This window comes from Anomaloglossus baeobatrachus, chromosome 3 (genome assembly GCF_048569485.1).
Source record: "Anomaloglossus baeobatrachus isolate aAnoBae1 chromosome 3, aAnoBae1.hap1, whole genome shotgun sequence".
NCBI classification, from domain to species: Eukaryota; Metazoa; Chordata; class Amphibia; order Anura; family Aromobatidae; genus Anomaloglossus; species Anomaloglossus baeobatrachus.
The window spans coordinates 403,844,116-403,868,206 of record NC_134355.1 but is presented as its reverse complement, the minus strand read 5'-3'; the positions used below and the strand labels follow the sequence as shown (position 1 = coordinate 403,868,206).

Here is a 24,091-nt window from a genome sequence, read left to right as displayed (position 1 = left end):
TGAGTTCATCCCACTTGCATAGTTTTGGATTAAACCTGGGTTAAAGTTTGGTGTAAACGTTGGTGTCATAGGAGTCAAATGTGAATTAAAGCCATGAGACATATTGGTTGTAAGGCTGGATGGCAGACCAGGAGCAAGATTAGGTGGGAGAGCAGGAGACATACTGCCAGATATACTTGGAGCCATGCCGGTTGGTGACATTGGTGCCATGTTGTGGGACATTGCAGAGTTCATTACAGGGTTCAAGCTTTGTGAAAATCCTGAGTTTAGGCTTTGTGATATTCCTGATAACATAAATTGTGTTTGATCAGAAGCAACCATCCGTCCTTTGCTGTATAACGAGGAGTACTCATTCCTCAATCCCAGTAGTTCATCCCGTAAAGAGGCAACCCTGCACAGATGCAGAGAAATAGCAATAATTAGTAAAGCATAAAAAAATGAAGTAATGAGACTGCCAGTTTAGATTGTAGACATCATTACCTCTGTACTAACTGGTCTGCTTGATAATACTTCCCATCCACAAGAGCCTGGACATCCACAAGCTGCTGTCGCAATAGATTTTCACACTCGATCAGGTAACCTGCAATTTCAGCTTCATTTTGAAACTGGATTCCAGATTCCATCCGTTTAGTGTCCTACAACAGCGAACACAGAGCTCAGGTACATCATTACATTTTAATTATAAGTAACGATAATTAAATGGTCAGCAATACGAAATGTTATGAGACTAGAATGTGCATAACTCTCAAGGTATAAAAAATTCAATGAAAATTATACTAAAATACAATGAAGTGTCAGTCAACTGCTAGAAAGTGTCAGGAACACTCACAGCTTGGAGAGCACTCCGAGCCAGTATCAGCTTATCTTCACATCCGAGACTATCTCGCTGCACTCGGATTGCAATTTGTTGTAACATCTCTTGCCTAAAAGTAAGCAAAGAGAAAAAAAAAATTAACATCTAAATTCTGAAAAAGATATTTATAGGAGTATAAGAATGCTTAAGTAAGACATACCTATATATACACACACACATGCACAGTATATACATATGTCAGTGTATGTGTGTATATATATGTATATATATGTATATATATATAGTACATATACATACACACAGTATATACACATACACACTGCATGTATAGGAAATGTGTGTGTGTATGTGCGTGTATATGTTTATTCTGTATATACATAAGGTGTGTATTTGTATATATATATATACACACACAATGTGTGTGTATTTCTGTGTGTATATATATATATATATATATATATATAAATACACACCTTATACATATACAGAATATATGTATGTATGTATATATATATATATATATACATATATATCTATCTATATATATATATATATATATATATATATATATATATAAAGAGAGAGAGATAGATATGCAAACATTTATTTATATATATATAAATAAATATATATATATATATGCAAAAGTGTATATATATATATTTTTACATATCGGCTTAATAAATATATTGTACCACATACCTTGCGCTGCTCGACTGTTCACCGGCAAAGCTTATGTATGAACTTATCATTGTAGGACCACAGTGGACTGACAGTAAGTTCTCATTGGAGCCGACACTAGTTCGACTGCTCCCCGTGAGTACAGAGTCACTACTGTAGTAGCCATAACAGGTGCTGTTCATTTTTATACTGCTGACCCTCAGTCACCCATCCAAACTGACAGTATGATAAAAGATAAGAGTAAAAAAACCTCCAGAATGTACAGCTTCCAGGAACTAAAATATATCCCTACTGGCTAAGAGTACCACTAGCGTCCTTTCTTAAATAGGCTCTAACATGTAGATTCAAAACCCAGCAAATAATGTTCACATTGCTCTTCAAAGGATTTTGCCTGCAGCCATATATACCAGTTCGAGTTTGCCTTTCCTCCCTAGCTCTAACACTGAGCAAGTTTGGGCTTATCGGCTTCATTTGGGCGTCTGTGGGAAATGGATATGCCAAATATTTCAATTATTCTCAATCAGACAGCTCCAAGTCTGTGTGTTGATACACCAGAAATGTTTACATCCCAGAGCACCATGAATAGGAAACAATTAGCATACACAACTAGCGCACAGTTTGGCAAAGTAATTGTTGCAGCATGTCAGATCGGGTGAATGGTTTCAAGCTAAGAAGTTAAAATCAGTCACGTTTTCATTGCCTGCTCTTTAGAATATCAACTGGGGTCCTTTATTCCCTTTGGGGATGCTCTTTGTAGTAAGAGTGTCATGTTTTTAACACGTGCCATGACATCTCTCCCCAAGCAATAACAGTGGCCACACAGACTCCATGAACAGCGTGTATTTCACAGACATACAATTTGACTCTATGAACATGCCTAACTCAATAAAGGGGTTGTCGCAAGCTCCTAAATGGTTAAAACTGCAAAGTGCAAAGTGCATGTAAGAACGAGCAATTTTGCATTTTAACCCATATTAAAAATATTATACATGCTCAAGAATGGAGGGTTTTTTAATTCCAGAATGTATAGCTCATTGCCTAGGTTATCAGGAACCCTGCAGCCTTAAAATGACAGGTTATCTAGGTAAGGAGCGCACTCTGCCAACAGGCTCTGTGTTTTGGATCCGACATGCCTTAGGGCCTTTACACACTGCGTTTTCTCCTATGTTCAGTGTCCCATTTGGGGCTTACATCCGAACCCCGCAGAATAAGATCTCGGTGTATGCGCCGATGGGGCCATTGACTACAATGATGCAGACGGAGTCACCGTCATTTACGGACGTATACACCTATTGGAGGAGGACACAAGAGGCAGTCTACTGCTACTGGATGTCTACCTCCAATAGGTATATATGGCCAAAATTGATGCACGACAGAGCACACGGTGACCCTGTCTGCATCATTATAGTCAATGGCCCCATCTACAGATACGCAAGAATCCCATTTTGCAGGGGTATGAACGTAAGCCCCAACAGACTGACTGAATGGAAGAGAAGACGTAGTATGAAACAAGCCTTAGTTCCCTTGCTGCAGAGGAAAAGCTGCCTCTTAACTAAATGGAAGAAAACTCAGTTTGGGCCAACAAAGCAAGAATGCCACTGGTCCAACCTGTTAGTCTTCAGCATCATACTGTCCCCTGACAAGCAGATAGCCAGGTGTATGGAATGGTGTGCTCCTCAAGACAAGAAGATGACAAGAACTCTTTAAGAATGCAGGTATTAAGGCCTTACACTGCATGAACATTTATGGCTTTTGAAACACGGTTATGGAAAAAAATCAAAATAGACACGAGAGATTTATGTGGTACAACTTGAATTTTTAATGGCACCATTCTGGAGTTCATATATTGGAGGCAGGGCCTAATAAGCTTTCTAAAACCTTGGATCGGCACCCTGACTGTAAAAGGCAACTGATCACCACCCATGGAGTGACTGGGGAAGCCACTTACATGCTGCTATATGTTACAGCTGGCAGCAGTAACTCCTGTCCTGGTGCTATTTATGTCAGTTATGTTGACTACATTCTGCCAGCACTACAAATGTGTGGCAGATAATGGTAAGGTGTTAAAGGGCATCTTTATCATTTTCCATATAAAAATGAGCTATTTTTGTAAATACATTGCTTTATCTTTTCTGCACTAGTTCTTGCACCCTATCACTGATATCTATACTTTAGATCTGATATGTAACATTTAATTTTAGTTCTACTGTAGTTTTCATTTACAGAAGATAGCAAATTGGCAAAGAAGGTGATATTCTGCATGTGACACATATGGTATTATCATACATGCCTAGTACTTTACCTTTCCATGAATACAGCATAGTAGTGTATTAAGCACACCGTGAGCTCCATTGTGCATACCTTTCAATTTCAGGTCTAATTGCCTTCTCCCTTTCAAACATAGCGATGATTAGCTTTCCCCATTCTTTTTCTATGTCATTTGGATGATAACCCTGACAAAGCTTTATGCGTCCAAATTCAATCCAAGCCTTAAAATAAAAACAAGTCTTAATGTCAAGTGCTTCAATAATCCACAAACATAATGCACTAACAAAATACTTGCCAAACTTACTTCCAGCAATGAATACAGGTGCTTAATCTTTTCTTTTTCTGTTTCTTTTGGTGGGATATCTTTCTCTTTAAATAGTAAGTATTGGTTATAAAGTGCCTGCAGAGATAACACACAAATTAAGGAAATGAAAATTGTAGAAACTAGAAAAATATGCATTAAGCTGAGAAAAAAAGTTTATGGATTGTGGATTGATTAACACACCCTCAAGTGAACATAATGGCTATCTTTTTGGCTGCCTCATACTGGATGGATGAAACTGCTCAATTCCTGGGCAAGAACCTTAAACTAGCAGTGAGTTGCATATATTCTCTAGTGGCTAATTAACAAAAGCAGATGAATGCAAGAGAGTGTTGAGTAAAGGGGACATGGTACGTCCTTACCTGGACCTGCTCCAGCGATGTCTGCTTCAGTCGCCCGGCGCCGCCGTATTCACTTTGCAGGCGGTGCTGTTGATGGAGGATATGTTATGGCCAGTATCACAGGCATTATCTAGCCAGGAATACTGTTACGACTGAGTCTTGTCTTGCTACCCAGCCAGGTTGAATGGGTGTGTGCTGTTCAGCAGGAAAAATCAGCTCCCTGCTTTGGTAAAGAGGGAAATACCACACCCTACTTAAAGAGATTCTCCAAGATGTGGTGAAAAATGGCCGCCATCACCTATTTTATGCTGCAAGATGTTTTAGGCATGCATTAGAATGGGTCTCAGGCTTAAGAAACACTGTTTAAGGCCACGTGCGCACTTCCTTAAGGAAAATCCAGACCCTCTTCAAGAATCCCGCACCCGCGGTAAAAAAATGCACCAAAACCGCAGCGAAATCCGCATGGGGTTTTACCGCGGTTTGCAGCGGATTTTCCACAGCTTGGTCCCTGTGGATTTTAGAATTATCCATGGCAAAAACCGCAGGTACCTGCAGAAAAGAAGTGACATGCTCATTAATTCCGCAGCAGAAGATCTGTGGGTAAATCCGCAAGTATAAAAAAACGCAGTGTGCGCACAGCATTTTTTAAAACACATAGGATTTGCTAGGGAATGACTGCAGCAATTTTAGACACAATTTCTGCAGCAAATATTCGGCAAATCCGCGGTAAATCCGCAGCGTGTGCACATAGCCTAAGGCTAGTTTCACACTTGCGTTGAACGGCATCCGTTGCATTACGTTGTGTGACGGATGCAACGGATGCGTTGCATATAGTGGCACAACGGATGCAACGGATCGTACAAAACAACGGAATCTGCTTTTTTTCACCACCGGGTGATAAGCTGATCGTTCGGCCGCCGAGAATGTGTGCGGGGGGCGGAGTGCTGGGTGGGTGGAGCCGAGCGGGGCCATGATGCTGAGGACATCAGTGCCGGAGACTGCATGGCTGGGGACAGGTGAGTGAGTGTGTGTGCGTGCACGCGTGTGTGTGCGTGCGCGTGTGCGTGTGTCTGTGTGTGTGCATGTGTACATGCGGAGTGGAGTGCGGTAGGGGGCGGAGCCGAGCGGGGAAGTGTCGGGCTCCCTGCACACGTAGCCAGGGTAAATATCGGGTAACTAAGCAAAGCACTTTGCTTGGTTACCCGATATTTACCTTGGTTACCAGCATACACTGCTTAGCGCTGGCTCCTTGCACACGTAGCCAGGATAAGTATCGGGTAACTAAGCAAAGCGCTTTGCTTAGTAACCCGATGTGTACCCTGGTTACGTGTGCAGGGAGCCAGAGAGAGCATGCGCAGCGAAATCCTAAGGATTCCGCTGCTCAAAAAACGTTACATGTTGCGTTCCTTCCGCCCGGTCAGTCGTAATCTGTCGGCCATACAAGTCTAGGGGAAGCAGTGGAATCCGTTCACGGATTCCGCTGTTTTCCAAAACGGTGGATTGTGACTGAAGGAAAACAACACAAGTGTGAAACTAGCCTAAGACAGATGTCTCTGAAGATGTTACAGGAAGTCTATTATAGGCTGAGAAGCAACATCGACAACAAGTATAACTGATCAGCTGACTCAGCCAGATATGTTTACAACTGGACAAAAAGAAAAGCAGAAGCAACACGGAAAAAACTCTCCCTGGCTGACTGAGTAGAATGGGTTGGGTTTTTTCCTGCTTCTGTCCTACTCTGTGCTGAGCTGTAAACCAGTGCTCAGTTATTCTCTGAGTCCTGCTGAAACGCTGTCAGAGGAACTGAGCAGTGCAGGCCTAGGATAAGCTGAAGCTTGAAACATGTGATGGCGCTAATTTTGTATATTTTCTAAGAGAACTCATTCAAACTCCCAGCATACTGCAAAACGTTTGTATGTTATTCCTGTGATTGTGTGTGTTTCTTCTAGGTGCTCTGGATTCCTCCCACAGTCCAAACAAAATGACCAGGATTTAGGCTGTGAGCCCAAATGAGATGATCGCATGATAATAATGTCTGTAAAGCGATGTGGAATTAATTAAGCATAACAAATTAATATAGTTATAAACGTGCCCCTTACAAGGGTTGTCCCACAATCAAAGGACAGTAAGTTCTAAATTAATACATCTTGGAATAATAATAATTTCTACAATTGGATTTGCTACAAAAAATAATAATGTGCTGAGATAATCAGATAATCTTATAAATGTGCCCCTGCTGTGTACTGTGTAATGCTGTGTCTGACAGTGCAGAAACATGGTTCGATCATACCACATCTCATGGGCAGGGGAAGATGCAAAGGAGAATAAACAGAGAGAACAGCATGGGATGGAAGGTGATTTTTTTCTGTGAGGTAAAACAGTTCCCTGGCTGTTTTTAAGCAATATTTTACCTCACAGAACAAATCAACTGTGAGTCCTTGCAGTGTTGTCTCTATACTCCTTTGTGACATCCCCTGCCCAGGAGCTGTGGTATGTTCAAACCTTGTCCCTGTATAATTAGACACGGACATTACACAGCACATAGCAGGGACACATATATATGATAATCTCAGCACAGGAACTTTTTTTTTCTTTTAAACACATGCAATTGTGGAACTTATTATTATTTCAGTATCTATTGATTAAAATGTACTTTGTTCATTGGACAAGCCCTCTAAGAGAGCCATTTGGGTTAAAATTACGGAGGTGCTAAGTTAATTGAATTTAACTAATACATTTCAGATCAGAAAACACCAGTCATGATGCCCCATTCATTATTGTATTAGCACTTTTTTTTTTTTGGAGTTTTTAGCAACTTTTTAAATTTATTGTTGTATTTATGCTTTCGCTTGCACCTTTTTGAAGTTTATTTTATATGTGTTTGGCTGTTGCTTTTTTTGTTTGTTTTTTCAGTTCGCCACTATGGGCAAAATTAGAATTTCCAGGTTTATTTGCCTGATTCATCATATGAAACTTTTCACAAAGTTGCAAAATTTGTTGAAAATGTATATCAGACTCCACCCTGAAGTGATTTTACGTACACCAAATATTTTGCCACTATTTTTGCAGCATTTTCAAAAACATGCAATTTTTTTCTAGCCAAGAAAACTGCAAAACAAAAATAAAAGACCATTTTTGGCTGTGTACAAAATTCATGAACAGCATACGTAATTTTGAACAATGCAGTACATACAGTGGGTACGTAAAGTATTCAGACCCCTTTAAATTTTTCACTCTTTGTTTCATTGCAGCCATTTGGTAGATTAAAAAAAGTTCATTTTTTTCTCATTAATGTACACTCTGCACCCCATCTTGACAGAAAAAAACAGAAATGAAGAAATGTTTGCACATTTCTTAAACAAGAAAAACTGAAGCTAGTACAACCATGAGTCTTCTTGGAAATAATGCAACAAGTTTTTTTCACACCTGGATTTGGGGATCCTCTGCCATTCTTCCTTGCAGATCCTCTCCAGTTCCATCAGATTGGATGGTGACCATTGGTGGACAGCCATTTTCAGGTCTCTCCAGAGATGCTCAATTGGGTTTAGGTCAGGGCTCCGGCTGGGCCAGTCAAGAATGGTCACAGAGTTGTTCTGAAGCCACTCCTTTTATTGTAGCTGTGTGCTTAGGGTCATTGTCTTGTTGGAAGGTAACCTTTAGCCAAGTCTGAGGTCAACAGCACTCTGGAAGAGGTGTTCTTCCAGGATATCTCTGTACTTGGCTGCATTCATTTTTTTTCAATTGCAACCAGTCCTCCTGTCCCTGCAGCTGAAAAACACCCCCATAGCATGATGCTGCCACCACCATGTTTCACTGTTGGGATTGTATTGGGCAGGTGATGAGCAGTGCCTGGTTTTCTCCACACATACCGCTTAGAATTATCACCAAAAAGTTCTATCTTCATCTCATCAGACCAGAGAATCTTATTTCTCATAGTCTGGGAATCCTTCATGTGTTTTTTTTTTTGCAAACTCTATAAGGGCTTTCATATGTCTTGCACTGAGGAGAGGCTTCCATCGAGCCACTCTGCCATAAAGGCCCAACTGGTGGAGGACTGTAGTGATAGTTGACTTTGTGGAACTTTCTCCCATTTCCCTACTGCATCTCTGGAGCTCAGCTACAGTGATCTTGTTTTTTTTCTTTACCTCTCTCACTAATGCTCTTCTCCCACAATTGCTCAGTTTGGTACGTCTAGGAAGAGTTCTGGTGGTCCTAAATGTCTTCTATTTAACACTAGAAGTCCCAGAGAGGGGTCATTTAACATTTCTACCTTTGGAACCCAGGGAGCTCGAAATTTCTGGAACTTCTAGTGTTAAGGATTATGTAGGCCGCTGTGCTCTTAGGAACCTTGAGTACTGCAGAAATTCTTTTGTGACCTTAACCAGATCTATGCCTTGCCACAATTCTGTCTCTGAGATCCTTGGGCAGTTCCTTTGACCCCATGATTCTCAATTGGTCTGACGTGCACTGTGAGCTGTGGGGTCTTATATAGACAAGTGTCTGCCTTTCCAAATCAAGTCCTATGGACAGCATATGATTTAAATAGGAATGTCTGAGCAAAGGGTCTGAATACTTATGACCATGTTTTTGTTGTTTAAAAAATTTGCAAAAATTTCTACATTTATGGGTTTTTTTTGTAAAGATGGGGTGCAAAGTGTACATTAATGAAAAAAAATGAACTTTTTTGAATTTACCAAATGGCTGGAATGAAACAAAGAACGAAAAATTTAAAAGGGTCTGAATATTTTCCGTACCCACTGTAAAAGAGCAACGAATACCATAAGACAAAAAACAAAAGTGACTTAAAAAAAAACAGCAAATGATGAATCGGGTTTATAGTCTATACTGCACATAACACATTGAAAGTTGTGTCTGGATTGCAATTTCAAGGTCATGTTAACACGTTGAGTATTTGGCGAGTTTTTTTACATCAGTATTTCTAAGCCCAAACCAAAAGACGGTAAAAATACAGAAGTTGTGCCTGGGTTTCTGTTATACTTTTCCTCTGATAGTTCAACTGTTGGTTTTGGCTTAAATGCTGAGGGAAAAAACTAACCAAATACTCAACGTGTGCACCATACCATGGTATGACTAAGAACCAGATCGAATTCGAAATGCGTTACCATTCTAAGTGTCTACTTTGTGTGCACTTGCATGCACCATCATGCTTTTAACTTTTTTTGAGTAAATGAACATTTTTATATGCAATTGGTAGACCTTTTCTTCATATGCCTTTACTCGGTTGAACCAACTGGATTTTCTTGTCCATGGAAAAGGATCCATGAATTCTACCTTATATGGAAGAGCTAATAAGTATTTTTTTTCTTTTTCCATAAGACGGGGCAGGGGACTTAGATTTAAAGCACAACTCCAGCACTGAAAAAAAAAACACTGCCATGGTGCTTTAAGTTGCATTAAGTAAAACTCCACAGTGCCCTTCCGCTACAACAGTGCCAAGTCAAGTATGAAAAATAAATATACTTATTCTGAAAAATGAACATACTTATTGAAAATATGTTTTTAACCTTTACTATACATTCATGCACTGGCAGATGGTACATGGGGCCCTTTTTTAATCCAATAACCCATAAAAATTCACAATTCCACCTGCTTTGGAGTTGGTAATGGGCCCCTCATACCTTTTTGGCCCCTTTGCAGCTACACAGGTTGTACCAATGATACGTCCGCCCTTTCTTTCAAGCATAGCTGATAGTGAAAGCACTTCTTCACTAAGACATACTGTATGCATACAAATTAGTTTGTAGGTTTGGATAATCTATTAATCAATCTTATAGATTTATATTAACTATATATAAGAAAAACAACCACCTGTTCATTTTTTCTAAGCACAGATTAAAAACAATATGTTATACATAAAGGAAGTGAGGTTTTACCTTTAGTTCTGCAACAGTGTTTGGGAAATTTCTGTCTGACATCAATGTCACATGGTGCCTAATCCATTGGATGAGGTAATTCACCATATTCTGATATTCTATCCACTTTACTTCAACATCCTAAGGCACAGAAAACAAACAGAAGCAACATTACATCCTCAATTAGGAAAATAAACAAGAAATGCATTATGTTTGTGGTGGACTGGGGAGTAATCCACCAACAGTTATCATAAGGCCTCCTTCACACACTTTTACAATGTGTTAAAAAGTATGAAAATGCCAGTGTCAAGTGTTTAGATCGCTTTCTTAACCATGCAACCACAGTTCAGATTCATTGAATTACATGGTATTTTCTGTGTGGATTGGAAGTCACTTTCTCAGGCCGGAATCACACTTGTTAGTGACTCGCACGAGGTTCAAGTCGGATCAATCAACGCGACCTGCCTGTCCCTGGAAAGGAGAGTGCAGCTGCATGTGTTTCTATGCAGCTGCACGCTCCTCTCCGAAGAGTGGCAGGCTGTGCGGGTGATGCAGCTCGATCTTTGTGCTCGGTTATGCGCAAGTCACTCGCAAGTCTGACTTCGGCATTAATGTAAGCCTATGGAAGAGTGAATGTGAGTTTAAGGGCAGAAAATGCGGAGTGAAACCGCTACACAGAAAAGGAGTCACATGGTATAGCAGAGGATCGGAACATCACTGGGAACCAGATAGGATGGCAATCGGTAATCGTTTGAACTTATCCACATCACATTACATACATATTGATAAGGGATTGGAGAACACAGTTTTTACTGGGAATGCTTCTTTAAAAAGGTGGTCCGAAGGCCAAAGTAATTTTGAACTAAATCCATATCTGTTTAGTGCAATAATAGAAACTAAATTATAATATACTTACATTAACAATTCCCTATCTTTCTTAACTACACTAATGAAGGGGTTCTCCCACAGACGAAGTTCATTTTAATCAGTAGATGGAATAATATTAAGTTCCACATTTGGATTTATTTACAAAAAATTTTTTTCCAATGCTGAGATAATCTTATAAATGTGCCCCTCCTATATACTGTGTAATGGCTGTGAAAAGTAGGAAATCCAGCATTCAATCCGGTACTTCTTTCTTTAAAATTGTCTTTATTTGGTATGTATTAAAAGTCCATATCCACGATCAGTTTAAAATCAACACATAGCGGTATGTGTTGCAGTATGTGACGCATTTCGGACGTGTCACGTCCTTAGTCTAGAAATGTGTTTTAAAAAAGTACTGGATTGGATGCTGGATTTCCGTCTTTTCACCTCGTGGCTACACAGCCTGGCTGAGCTGTCTATTTTCCCATGCACCGTCCTGGTCCATGTGATTCCTCTCCAGATGGGTGAGCTGGTTTGAAAATCTCTCTTTTTTGTATGTGTAATGGCCGTGTATGACTGTACAGGGACATGATCTGAATTTACCACATCTCCAAGGCTGAGAAGAAAGCAAAAGAGTATACAGTCATTATATTCTTTCTTTGAGGTCAAACCTTTTTTACAAACAGGCAAGGCAATGGTTTACCTCACAAAAAATATTCAGTTATGAGCCTCTGTAATGTGTCTATACTCTTTTGCATCCTCCCCGCCCAGGAGATGTGACATGAAAAGACCATGCCCCTGTACGATCAGACACGGCCATTACACAGTACATAGCAGGGCCCTTTTTATAAGATTATCTCAGCACAGGAACATTTTTTTACATATCCAATTGTGGACATTTTTATTAATCCAAGATCTATTAATTAAAATGAACTTTGAAATTAACTTTTTTCGTTGGAAAACCCTTTTTTGCAGATTCAATAGAGAGAAGCACCTAAACGTCTAATCTACAGCAGGCTGCATTATGGAAAAAAAAATGACCGCATGTCATTATAAGAACATTAGGAACATATCATCAAAGAGCTTTCCAAAATGTTGCAATTGTTGGTGTTTTCACACCTCTTGCAGCCACCTCCACTAAACAGGGTGGAGCATGGATAGGTCAGGGCGTGGTTGCACCCGACATCCAAATTCATCAAAACTTACACCAGAATTGTTACTCCAGTCCTTAGGCGAGGAAGGAGAACACCACAGAAGGGATGCGCCAAATTAAGTGGTGTGCCCCTTTTAAAGAATCCGGAGCATCTTACTCCACCACGCCCCTCCATTAAGTACAAATCTTTTCACTAATACTATTCCTGACACAACTGCTAAACACATTCCTTGATTGGTGTCTCAATTAGGCCGGCTGCAGATACGTGTGAAAAATCATCCGCATTTCATACAAAAAACTCGGCTCAATTTCATCTTATTCTCATCTGGGTACCATCTTTATGTCCGTTTTTTTAATGTTTAACATCCGTGTGACACAGCACAAAACACTATTTTATAAGAAAAAACTTAAAAGTTAGCAAACACATAAAATCCATATTACTTACATTTGCACTTATGCCTTCCCCTCCATCTGGTGTCTTGGGAAAAACATCATACATTGAACTAACATAAGTAATTACTGACTTTTCATCTGGGGAAGAAACATCTACATCTAGGAAGAAAACAGAATAAAAGACAATATTTTAGTGTTTGCTTATTTTATAATTCTTATTTATTGTGTATTAGATATTTTATTTTTCATCGTTAAAGGGGTTATCCAGTTTTTTCTAATTTTCTAAAAGTCTACAGTCACTCTGTGATTTTAGACTTCTGAATCCTCACACTGCATACTATCAAGACTTGTGCAGTGTCTGCAGCGAGAACATGCGGTCACATTGACCACAAGTATGCAATTTCCATACTTCTGGCAACATTTCAATTAGATGTGTGGCCTCGATCAATATAAGTGGATTGAGTGAGCATGCACATGTCTAGGTGAAATGTGGCCAGAAGTAAGCAAAATGCATACTTCCGGTCACATGACATCTTGCCACAGACAATGAAGAATCCTGACAGAGTGCAGTATGCACACAGTATGGACTCAGAAGTCTGAAATCACATAGAGTAACTGCAGACTTTTAGCAAAGACTGGACGACCCCTTTAATATTGTAAGAATAATATTGTACCTTCTGGATCCAGAAGTCTGGTGACACCCAGTTTTTCAGCTACATAAAAAGCATTTTCTAAGTTCATAATGTTGCTTTGAACAGCAACGGTATCCATGTCAATCAGGTCCGGCCTACAAAATAATACACAACCAATTAAGATACTACTAGTCTAATAAAGAGAAGTAATAAACAATAACAATCTAAGTCACTATACAACTATACATTTTATTACAAAGGTCAATAGTCATTGCATCTAAAATTATATTCTTAAATGGCAGCAAAGTAAAATTTTCTAATTGCATCTTTTATCGGGAAAGCTAAGTCCCCAGCGGCGTTCACGGTGGGCACAGCACCATTGCCTCTATAATAACCAGGACGTACCTATACGTCCTTGGATAGGAACTATTTCCCCTCAAAGACGTATGGGTATGTCCTTAGTCATAAGGGGTTAAGCAAGTTGAAGATGAAATGATCTCTAAAAGACATAAAGTTAAAATGACACATTTCCTATATATTTTTGACAAAAAATATATATATTTTCATCTTTTACATTTTTAAATGAACAAAAATAGAAAATAGGCAGATGCAAAAGTTTGGGCACCCTGCATGGTTAGTACCTAGTAGCACCCCCTTTGACAAGTATGACAGCTTGTAAACGCATTTTATAGACAGCAAAGAGTATTTCAATTCTTGTCTGAGGGATTTTCATTCATTCTTTATTGGAAAAGTCTTCTAGTTCTTTGAGATTCCTGGGTCGTCTTGCATGCAATGCTCTTTTGAGGTCTAGCCACAGATTTTCAATGATATTCAGACTATGAGGGCCATCGTAAAACCTTCAGCTTGTGCCTTTTGAGGTAGTCTATTGTGGATTTTGATGTGTGTTTAGGATAATTCTATTTGTATAAGCCATCCATTTTTCAACTTCATCTTTTTTACAGATGCTGTTACATTTGCATCAAGAATTTGTTGAAATTTTATTGAATCCATCCTTCCCTCAACCTGTGAAATGTTCCCAGTGCCATTGGTTGGAACACAACTCCAAAGCATAATTGATCCATCCTCATACTTAGTGCTATGTGAGATATTATTTTCCTGAAATTCTGTGCCCTTTTTCCCCCCCACACATACCTTTGATTATTGTGGCCAAAGAGTTCTATTTTAACCTTAAAGGTGCACAGGACTTTTTTCCAAAAAGCATCAAGATTGATTAGATGTTCTTTTGCATACTTCTGATTATGAATATTACGGTGAAGATGCAGGAGAAGTTTTGTTCTGATGACTTTTCCATGAAGACCATATTTGTGCAGGGACATCTGAATAGTAGAACAATGTACCACAACTCCAGAGTCTGCTAACTCTTTCTGAAGGTCTTTTACAGTTTAGCGGGGGTTCTGATTTGCCTCTACAGCAGTGCTACGAGCAGCTCTCACAAAAATTTAGCTTGCTCTTCCAGACCTTATCTTGACCTCCACTGACCCTATTAACTGCCATTTCTTAATTACATTTTGAACTGAGGAACGGGTAACTTGAAAACGCTTTGCTATTTTCTTATAGCCTTCTGCTTTGTGGGCCTCCCCATTTTCAATTTATGCAGGCAGCTGCTTAGAAGAACCCTTATTTGCTATTTTTGGTACAAGGTTTAGAAGAGGCTGGGTTTTAATAAAGCTGTGAAATTTGCATCACCTGTCCTTTCCTAAAGATGATAATGAACAAGCCATAACCATAAAAGGCTAATTAAGGTCTGAAACCTTGGTCAAAGTTATATGAGCACACAAATGTCCAAGGATGTCCAAACTTTTGAATTAGCCCATTTTCCTTTTTGCAATTTTTAAAATGTAAAAGATGAAAATATATATTTTATTTTTACCTAAAAGACAAAGAAAATGTGTCATCTATAACGCTATATCTTACAGAGATCACTTCATCTTCAACCTGCTTAACTGTTCCCAATAACAGTAATTTTGACCAGGGGTGCCCAAACTTTACATGACACTGTAGGTTAGTGAGTTGAGGTAATACGCTTGTCTAAAGAGATGTGTTTTTAAAGCACACCTAAAAATGTGGGGGCTAGGTCTAGGTAGTAGTCAGATAATCTGAGGTAGAACCTTCCAGAAAATGGGCGCAGCACATCTTGGAGATGGAGGTACGAGGTTCACATTTTTGAGGATGTTTGTCTTAGATGAGTTGCAGAATGGACAGCAAAGCATGGGTGATAGAAACAGATGAAGGAAGAATATAGGGTGGTGCCAAACTGTGTAGAGCTTTGTGGGTGAGAGATAAGTTTGTATAATATTCTGTAGCAAATGGGTAACCAGCGTAATGACTGGCACAAGGTGGAGCAATGAGCGAAGCGGCTAGACAAAAATATAACTCTGGCTTCCGCCTTTAAGACGGATTGGAGAGGAGAAAGTTTGGTTAGAGGCGGATCTATTTATAGAAAGTTGCAGTAGTCCAGATGAGAATGAATAAGAGCGACACTAAGAGTGCAGTTTCAAAGGTGAAAAAAGATCAGATTCTGGAGATGTTTTTATTTTAAAATGCAGGTAACATGAACGAGTGAGTGATCGGATACAGGAAAGTTCTGTGTCAATTATAACCACAAGACAGTGAGCAAGTTGCTTGGGAGTTATGGTTTAACAACCCAAGGAAATTGCAATATAGGTATATGTAGATTAGTAGAGGGAGAAAACACGAAAAGTTCAGTTTTGGAGAGGTTCGGCTTTATGGACTTTACACAACCTATGTGACAAAATGTATAGTAGATTCTAGTCCCGCTAATGAAACGTGCATCTAACTTGAAGAGAGTCCGTATGCATGCCGCTGTATGTGGAGATGGGCTTGAAAGCCTTATTAATTTAAATGGGAATCCCAACCACCTCGCCACTGACAGCAGCGAATGTCTCCTTCTCGACATTGATGGCGCTCACATCTCTTTATATATTTATGGAATATAGAGTGTACAAGATTGGAATGCCCTTTTAACAATTAGTAATTACCTTTAAGTTGCAATTTTTTAATATAATCATATAAACTAATACGAGGGGCTGCTGATAAGTCTTTGGCTTTATGATTTTTTTGTTTCTATGTAACAAATGTTACATCACATGAAAGCCTTATGTGTCTAATATATGTTTTCAAAATTTTGTTTGTGGCTTATGGCAACAGTGTTCTATGCACACGGGAAAACAAAATGGCGGAGTCTAATGCGATATTCACAGCAACTGAGAGCAGAGGAGTGATAAAATTCTTGTTTCTGCAATGAAAGTCCACAAAGATATTCATGATGATATGTCACAGACATTGGGGGATCAATGCCCTTCATATTCCACAGTTAAGAACTGGGCTGCCTAATTTAAAACGGGCCACTTAAGCACCAATGATGAGGATCGTCCTGCACGACAGAGTGGTTGTTGTTCTGGAGATCGTCGATGCTGTGCACAACCTCATACTGGAGAATCGACAAATATCAGCTAAAGCAATAGCAGACATCATGGGAATTTCATGTGAACGTGTTTGTGTCATTATCCATGAACATTTGGACATGAGGAAACTATCTCCAAAGTGGGTCCCCAAATGTTTGACAGCAGATCAGAGAAGCATGCAAGTGAAAACTTCCCAGTCCATTTGTCAGCGTTTATAGACTGATAAGAACTTCCTAGATCAACTGGTCACTATGAATGAGACCTGGATTTATTTGTATGACCCTGAAAACAAGGAGCAGTCAAGAGTGGAGGCACAGAGGCTCTCCTCATCCAAAGAAGTTCAGGGTGCAAAAATCAGCCACTAAGGTGATGGCGTCTGTATTCTGGGATAAGGATAGTGGACTAACTTCAAAAGGGTTCCACCATCAATTCAAGGTATTACACTGAACTTCTGGACCAAATGAAGGCAGCTCTGAAAGCAAAAGGTGCGGCAAGCTGTCCAAAGGAATCTTGTTCCTGCAAGACAACGCCTCCGCTCACACCGAACAAGCGACCATGGCAAAACTAGCAGAGCTGGGTTTCCAGCTGGTTGACCACCCACCTTATTCACCAGATCTAGCTCCCTCCGACTATCATCTGTTTCCAAATCTGAAGAAACACCTCAAGAGTATCAAATTTCACACCATTTCTGATGCCATGGCTGCTACGGATGCCTGGTTTGAGGCACAACCGAAATCTTTCATTTTGCTAGGCTTACAGAACTTGGAATACCGATATAACAAGTGTGTTGACATCAGTGGAGAGTATGTGGAATAAATGTAAAGTTTCATCATCCTATCTAGTTTCTTTCTGGGTAAAGAAAAGATTTATCAGCAGCCCCTCGTATCACTGTTCAGATATCTGTAATAATATCTAGTCTCTTGGGAGCAGCTGTGCATGTTACATGACAAGGGCTAAACTACTTGAAGGCATGAACTGGAATCTGCCTTTCAGGACACCCCAAGGACAGAACTAGAGAAAAGAAACTACATACAACCACATCAGCTCGTAGCAAGGCTGCTTTACACACAGCGACATCGCTAGCGATGTCGCTGCCGATCGCACCTGCCCCCGTCGTTTGTGTGTCATGGGCAAATTGCTGCCCGTGGCGCACAATATCATTAGTGCCCGTCACACATACTTACCTGCCTGGCGACGTCTTTGTGGCTGGCGAACTGCTTCTTTTCTAAGGGGGCGGTTCGTGCAGCGTCACAGCGTCGTCACGCGGCAGGCGGCCAGTAGAAGCGGAGGGGCGGAGAGCAGCCGAAGGAAAGACACGCCCACCTCGTTGCCGGAGGACGCAGGTAAGGCTAAGTTCACACTTCCGTTGTGTTGCATTAGTCATATGCGTTGCTTGACGCATGTGACTGATGCGTTGTACAATGGATGACAACGGTGACAAAGAAAAGAATTTCTTTGTCAGACTCCGTTGTGTGCGGGGGGCGGAGTTCGGGCGGCGGAGCTGAGGACGTCAGTGCCGCGGTCTGCATGGCTGGGGACAGGTGAGTGAGTGTGTGTGTATGTGTGTGTATATGTGTGTGTGTCTACATGCGTGTGTACATGCGGAGTGCGGGAGGGGGTGGAGCGCGAGGGGGTGGAGCGCGAGGGGGCGGAGCCGAGCGGAGCCGTGGAGCTGAGGACGTCAGTGCCGCGGGGACTGCAGGGCTGGGGACAAGTGAGTGAGTGTGTGAGTGTGTGTGTACACATGCGGAGTGTGGGAGGGGGCGGAGCCAAGTGGTGAAGTATCGGCCTCCTTGCACACTGTATCCAGGGTAAATATCGGGTAAAAGCAAAGCACTTTTTGCTTGGTTACCCGATATTTATCTTGGATACCAGCGTACACCGTTTAGCGCTGGCTCCCTGCACCCGTAACCACTGTAAATATCGGGTAACTAACCAAAGCGCATTGCTTGGTTACCCGATGATTATCATGGTTACGGGGGCGGGGAGCCAGAGAGCGCATGCGCAGTGAAATCCTAAGGATCACGCTGCTCAAAAACGTTACATGCTGCGTTGCTCCCGCCCAGTGGTCAGTTAAAAAATGACTGACCGCGACGCAGCGGATGCAACGCAGCATCATTAGTCACAATCCGTCACTAATAGAAGCCTATGGGGAAAAACAGGATTCCTGCAAAATATTTTGCAGGATACCGTAATTCCTTAAGGCTACGGATTGTGACTGATGCAAAACAACGGAAGTGTGAACTTAGCCTAAGCTGTTGTTCGTCGTTCCTGGGGTGTCACACGTAGTGATGTGTGCTGCCTCAGGAACAACGAACAACCTACGTCCACAACGACCAACAAGATTTTGAAAATGAACGACGTGTCAACGATCAACGATTAAATAAGTATTTTTGATCGATAACACTCGCTCGGAGCTGTTACACACAACGACGTTGCTAACGACGCCGGATGGGCGTCACGAATTCCGTGAACCCGACAAAATATCATTAGCGATATCGTTGTGTGTAAATGGGCATTTAGTCTCCAAAGCAACTAGATTATGACCGTAAGACTACAGAACATTACATTAAGAGTCAAGCTATTAGCAGGGAAGGAGTGACTATAAAGTGTGTTGGAGCATTTTATATTATTTATATCCTTTTCAAGTCATTTTGATACATGTACATTTTTCTCCTTAAAGTGAAGGTAACCACAAGCAAATTTAAAAAAAAAATGTTAAAAGAGGCTAAAAAGGTTATCTCACTGTTAAATATGAAATTTCACTTTTAGGGTGGGATCAGATCAAGTATATAGCTGCCAACGTTTGAAGAACAGAAAGAGGGAAAAAGTATGTGGTGAGGCAAATTTTGAGCACGCCCCTAGCCACCCCCCAGCCACACGCATTTACCAGTGAGGAATGTTCAACAGGTGCCCAGACTGTTCATTCATCCATAGTCATATCAGCCAGAAATTTCTCATATTAATAAGCTTCACTATATGACATGTTGCTTTTTAGTGTCTAAAAGGCCGTGTTCACAAGTTACAGAAATCCAGTGTTTTTTGCCGCTGTCCACACAAATTATACAATAACAATTTCTTATACCTTTTGCCCAAATATGCCTTTTTACTTCAAATATTGGATAAAAATGTATCTAGAAGGATCAATATTAGTTTGACTGCAAAGGATGAAAAGGCTTTTCTCACCATACGTGTCATGATTACTTTGGGATAGTGGGGAACCGGGACTCCTAAGCTGTTGCCCACTAAAACATCCAATCTCTGAACAAAAGGTATGCCTGGATTGAGCATCGTAGTACCAGTACAGTACTGGCTTTACTTTATATATGAAAATCCTGCTGGTTGGTTCCCTATTTAAGGCAAGATGAGGGTAACATTGAGGGTCATCCTACCTCCATTAAGATATTTTCATATTAAAACCAAACACCTTAAAATTCTATGTATTACATAAGGGTGCAGTAGACCCTGGTCTATTGTTTTAATCAGTGAAGAGAGTATTTGGAAATGGCGGTTCCTACTTTGAAGAACTTAGTGAGACCATTCATTAGGTGTGGACCTATTAATTTAAATGGGCACCAAGTAATACAATTCCTCTGCAATGATTTCCATAGACAAACTTGAAGCCCTTAGTTCATCAGCCATCAGTACTTCATTATATTCAGTGTAATAGGGTAATAAAATTGTTACCAATAATCGGCAATTACCTAAATATTGATAGCAATGTTTCACAATATTATTCCATTATGTACATTTTTCCTTTCGAGTTGTGCAGCCCCTTCAAAATATACATCAACTTGCAGGCTAGCTCGTACTTTCCAAGCCTTTTTTTTTCTTCTTTTTTTTAACGGCCAGTGTTGTTCCACTGCAGTAAATAGATCAAAACTACAAAATTTAGCATGGCTGCTAAAAGTATGAGGCAAATGGGAAATATGAACAAGCCAGCAGATGCTTTAAACTTTGAAAAAAGAGTGGGCCAATTAAATATTGATGGCTTATCCCCGTAGACCTTGGTCGAAGACTCTCGTACAGCCAAATCCGATTCCTTGCTTTCTAAAGAGGCAATTTGCATATTTAATTTCCCAGAGGAGCACTGCATGGTTTATAAGACTCCTTACAATGGCATGTCACTCCCCTCAAAGAAAACCGTTATCCCTTAGACCCAGTCAGAGGCTTCTCATATAGCCAAATCAGATCTCATGCTTTACACTGAGGAGGTGAAACACCCTAAGGCCTCCGACACACATCCGTGCCGCCGGTACGAGTTTGGCACGTTTTTGCACGTACCAGCGGCACGGAGACACGTACGCCAATCTTACCCTATGACAACAGGCACACACACGTAAAACCACACGGAACGTGTGTCCGTGTCGTTTGTACGTGTGTGCGTTTTTCCACACACTCAACATGTCCGTTTTTCTCCGGCATCACGCAGGCACAGACCCGCTGAAGTCAATGGGTCTGTGTTTTCACGTATGTGACCCGTTGCATGTCCGTATGCTACGCGCTCCGTCCGTGTGCGTTTTTTTAATTAATTCTGGAAGCGATGTCAGTCAATCTCCCTCTGTCAGTCGGTCGGTATCTTTCGCTGTCAGATGGTCGCTCTGTCTGTCTGTCCGTCCGTTGGTCTCTCCCCCTCTCGCATACTCACCGATCCCCGATCACCAGCGCGGCGCAGGACAGCTGTTAAAAACCTCCATCGGGTTTTAATATTTTGAAAATGCCGGCCGCTCATTCTTCAATCACATATTCACTGCTTTCGCCGCCCACTGGCGCCTATGATTGGTTGTAGTCAGACATGCCCCCACGCTGAGTGACAGATGTCTCACTGCAACCAATCACAGCCGCCGGTGGGCGTGTCTATATCAAGCAGTAAAATAAATAAATAAATAAACAAAGTGCAGTTCCCCCCAATTTAGATACCAGCCAGGGTAAAGCCACACGGCTGAAGGCTGGTAATCTCAGGATGGGGAGCTCCACGTTATGGGGATCCCCCCAGCCTAACAATATCAGCGAGCAGCTGACCGGAATTTCTGCATCCATTAGATGCGACAGTTCCGGGACTCTACATGGCTCATCTCAAATTGCCTTGGTGCGTTGGCAATCGAGGTAATAAGGGGTTAGTCATGACAGGCGTCTCCCTGAGATACCTTCCATGATTAGCCTCTAAGTTTAAGAAAATATACACACACATCCAAAAAATCCTTTATTTGCAAAAATACAAAAAAACAAACACCCTCTTTCACCAATTTATTAAGCCACAAATACCACTCCAGGTCCGGCGTAATCCACGGAGGTCCCACAACGCTCTGAGCTCTGCTACATGAAGGTGACAGGAGCGGCCACATACCATGACCGCTCTCTGTCAGCTCCATGCAGCAACTGAGGTGAGCCGCACAATCAGCGATGACGTCACTCAGGTTACTCGCAGCCACCACTGGATCCTCCAACTGTGACAGCAAGTCGCCCAAGTAACAGAAGTGAGCTGCGCGATCTGCAATGAAGTCACAGGTGAGTTGCGGTCTCAGGTGGAGGACTCCAGCTAGCCGAGGGTAGCCTGAGTAACAGCAGCGCTAAACAAGCTTCAGTCACTCAGGGAAATATCGGTCACCGGTGAGTTCTCCATGGGTGACCGCTAATCAGGACGCCACACACAGACAGAGCCGTGGTATGACAATGAAGTCGGGTGAAGTTCATCCGAGTTCATTCTCATCGCGTGTCACTGTCTGCTGTCAGCGGGTATGTAGCAATGACATTTTGCAACACACACGGATCATTTCAAACGGACACCACACGGACATTACACATACGTATCTCACGCATACACAGACATTTCACATGCACACACGGCGAGCATACGCCATCACACGGATGTCACATGTACCAGAGAAACGCACAAAAAATACGGAACACGGACCCGAAAAACAGAACGTGAGACACGTACTTTTTTTTGTGGAAGTGTGGCAGAGGCCTAAAACACTTATCTGCAAACAAGATTCTGGTTTGACTTTTAAGCTAAGTCCTATGGAGACACTCGATATGAACTTTTAAGCTTGCTACTTCCAATAGGTAGCACTAGCGTTCAAGTCCTCTTCTTCTCTTAAGAGACAATGTACATATGGCTTATTCAATTCAATTTTAAAATGCTGTATAACCTCTTTAACGGAAATATGTCATGAATTCTTCATATTATAAATTTAATTAAGCCAAACCATGTAGCACTGTTGATTGTACTTTAGGATTTGTCTGCCTGAAGCCTAGACTAATTATTACCACTCCCTCAATATTGCAGTTAAAAAAAAAAAAAAAAATATGTATAAGAAAAGTTGCATAACAACATTTCTTTATAGGTGATCACTCATCAGTCTGAGGCACCATAGATGGAGATTAGTCCACCCTATTATTAGCCCAAACAGCACAAAAAAAACAATTATTGGGCCTGATTCTTTAGTGCATTTGAGACTTTTTTTTGTCAGGTTTTAGGTGTTTTTTCCAGTCTTTCATTTGATGTGTATTAAGGCTAGGTTCATATTTCCGTCAATTTGTATCAGTCACAATCCGTGGCTCTGGTAAACAATGGAATCAGTTTGGCAGATTCCGTTGTTGCCATATACTTGTATGAGCGGCGGATTGTGACTGATAATGCTGCGTTGCATCCTCCGCCCGACTGATCAGTCGTGGAACTGACCGTTGGGCGGCAGAAACGCAGCATGTAGCATTTTTTGAGCAGCGGAATCCTTTTGATTCCGCTGCGCATGCTCTCTCTCGGCGGCCGAACGATTAGCTGATCACCCGGTAGCCGCCTTCTGTGAGCGATCAGCTGATCGCCCGGCGGCCGGCTTCTGTGAGCGACCAGCTGATCGCCCGGCGGCCGGCTAATGTGAGCGATCAGCTGATCACCCGGCGGCCGGCTAATGTGAGCGATCAGCTGATCACCTGGCGGCCGGCTATTGTGAACGATCAGCTGATCGCTCTCTCTCTCACGTTTTACAATGAAATCCGACAATGAATTCTATTCTTGACATCCGTTATTCAACGCATCAGTCACAAGCATCAAGCAACGCATGTGACTGATGGAAAACAACGGAAATGTGAACCTAGCCTAAAGGGTGCTTTACGAGCTGCGATATCGCTAACAATATATCGTCGGGGTCACGTCGTTAGTGAAGCACATACGGCGCCGTTAGCGACATCGCAGCGTGTGGCACCAAGGAGCGATGATCAACGATCGCAAAAGCGTCAAAAATCGTTGATCGATGACACGTCGCTCCTTTTCATAATATCATTGGTGGTGCATACCACTG

At 41.3% G+C, this 24,091-nt stretch overlaps 1 protein-coding gene across 24 annotated transcripts in view; it reads right to left on the bottom strand.

Annotated features, from left to right (window-relative positions):
* DST (dystonin) overlaps positions 1 to 24,091 on the bottom strand; it is an 879,552-nt gene that overhangs the window by 394,095 nt on the left and 461,366 nt on the right. For 21 of the 24 annotated variants that reach the window (XM_075340287.1, XM_075340288.1, XM_075340270.1 and 18 more), the window contains 8 exons: positions 13,387 to 13,499; positions 12,765 to 12,871; positions 10,321 to 10,440; positions 4,068 to 4,163; positions 3,857 to 3,984; positions 830 to 923; positions 481 to 635; positions 1 to 391 (listed from right to left, as the gene is read on the bottom strand). The exon at positions 1 to 391 is cut by the window's left edge and continues 138 nt beyond it. In XM_075340287.1, the coding sequence (XP_075196402.1) occupies positions 1 to 391; positions 481 to 635; positions 830 to 923; positions 3,857 to 3,984; positions 4,068 to 4,163; positions 10,321 to 10,440; positions 12,765 to 12,871; positions 13,387 to 13,499 (1,204 nt within the window). Of the gene's footprint in view, positions 392 to 480; positions 636 to 829; positions 924 to 1,516; positions 1,775 to 3,856; positions 3,985 to 4,067; positions 4,164 to 10,320; positions 10,441 to 12,764; positions 12,872 to 13,386; positions 13,500 to 24,091 lie in introns of those variants that run through there. The other 3 variants (XM_075340295.1, XM_075340284.1, XM_075340294.1) reach the window with 3 other exon arrangements.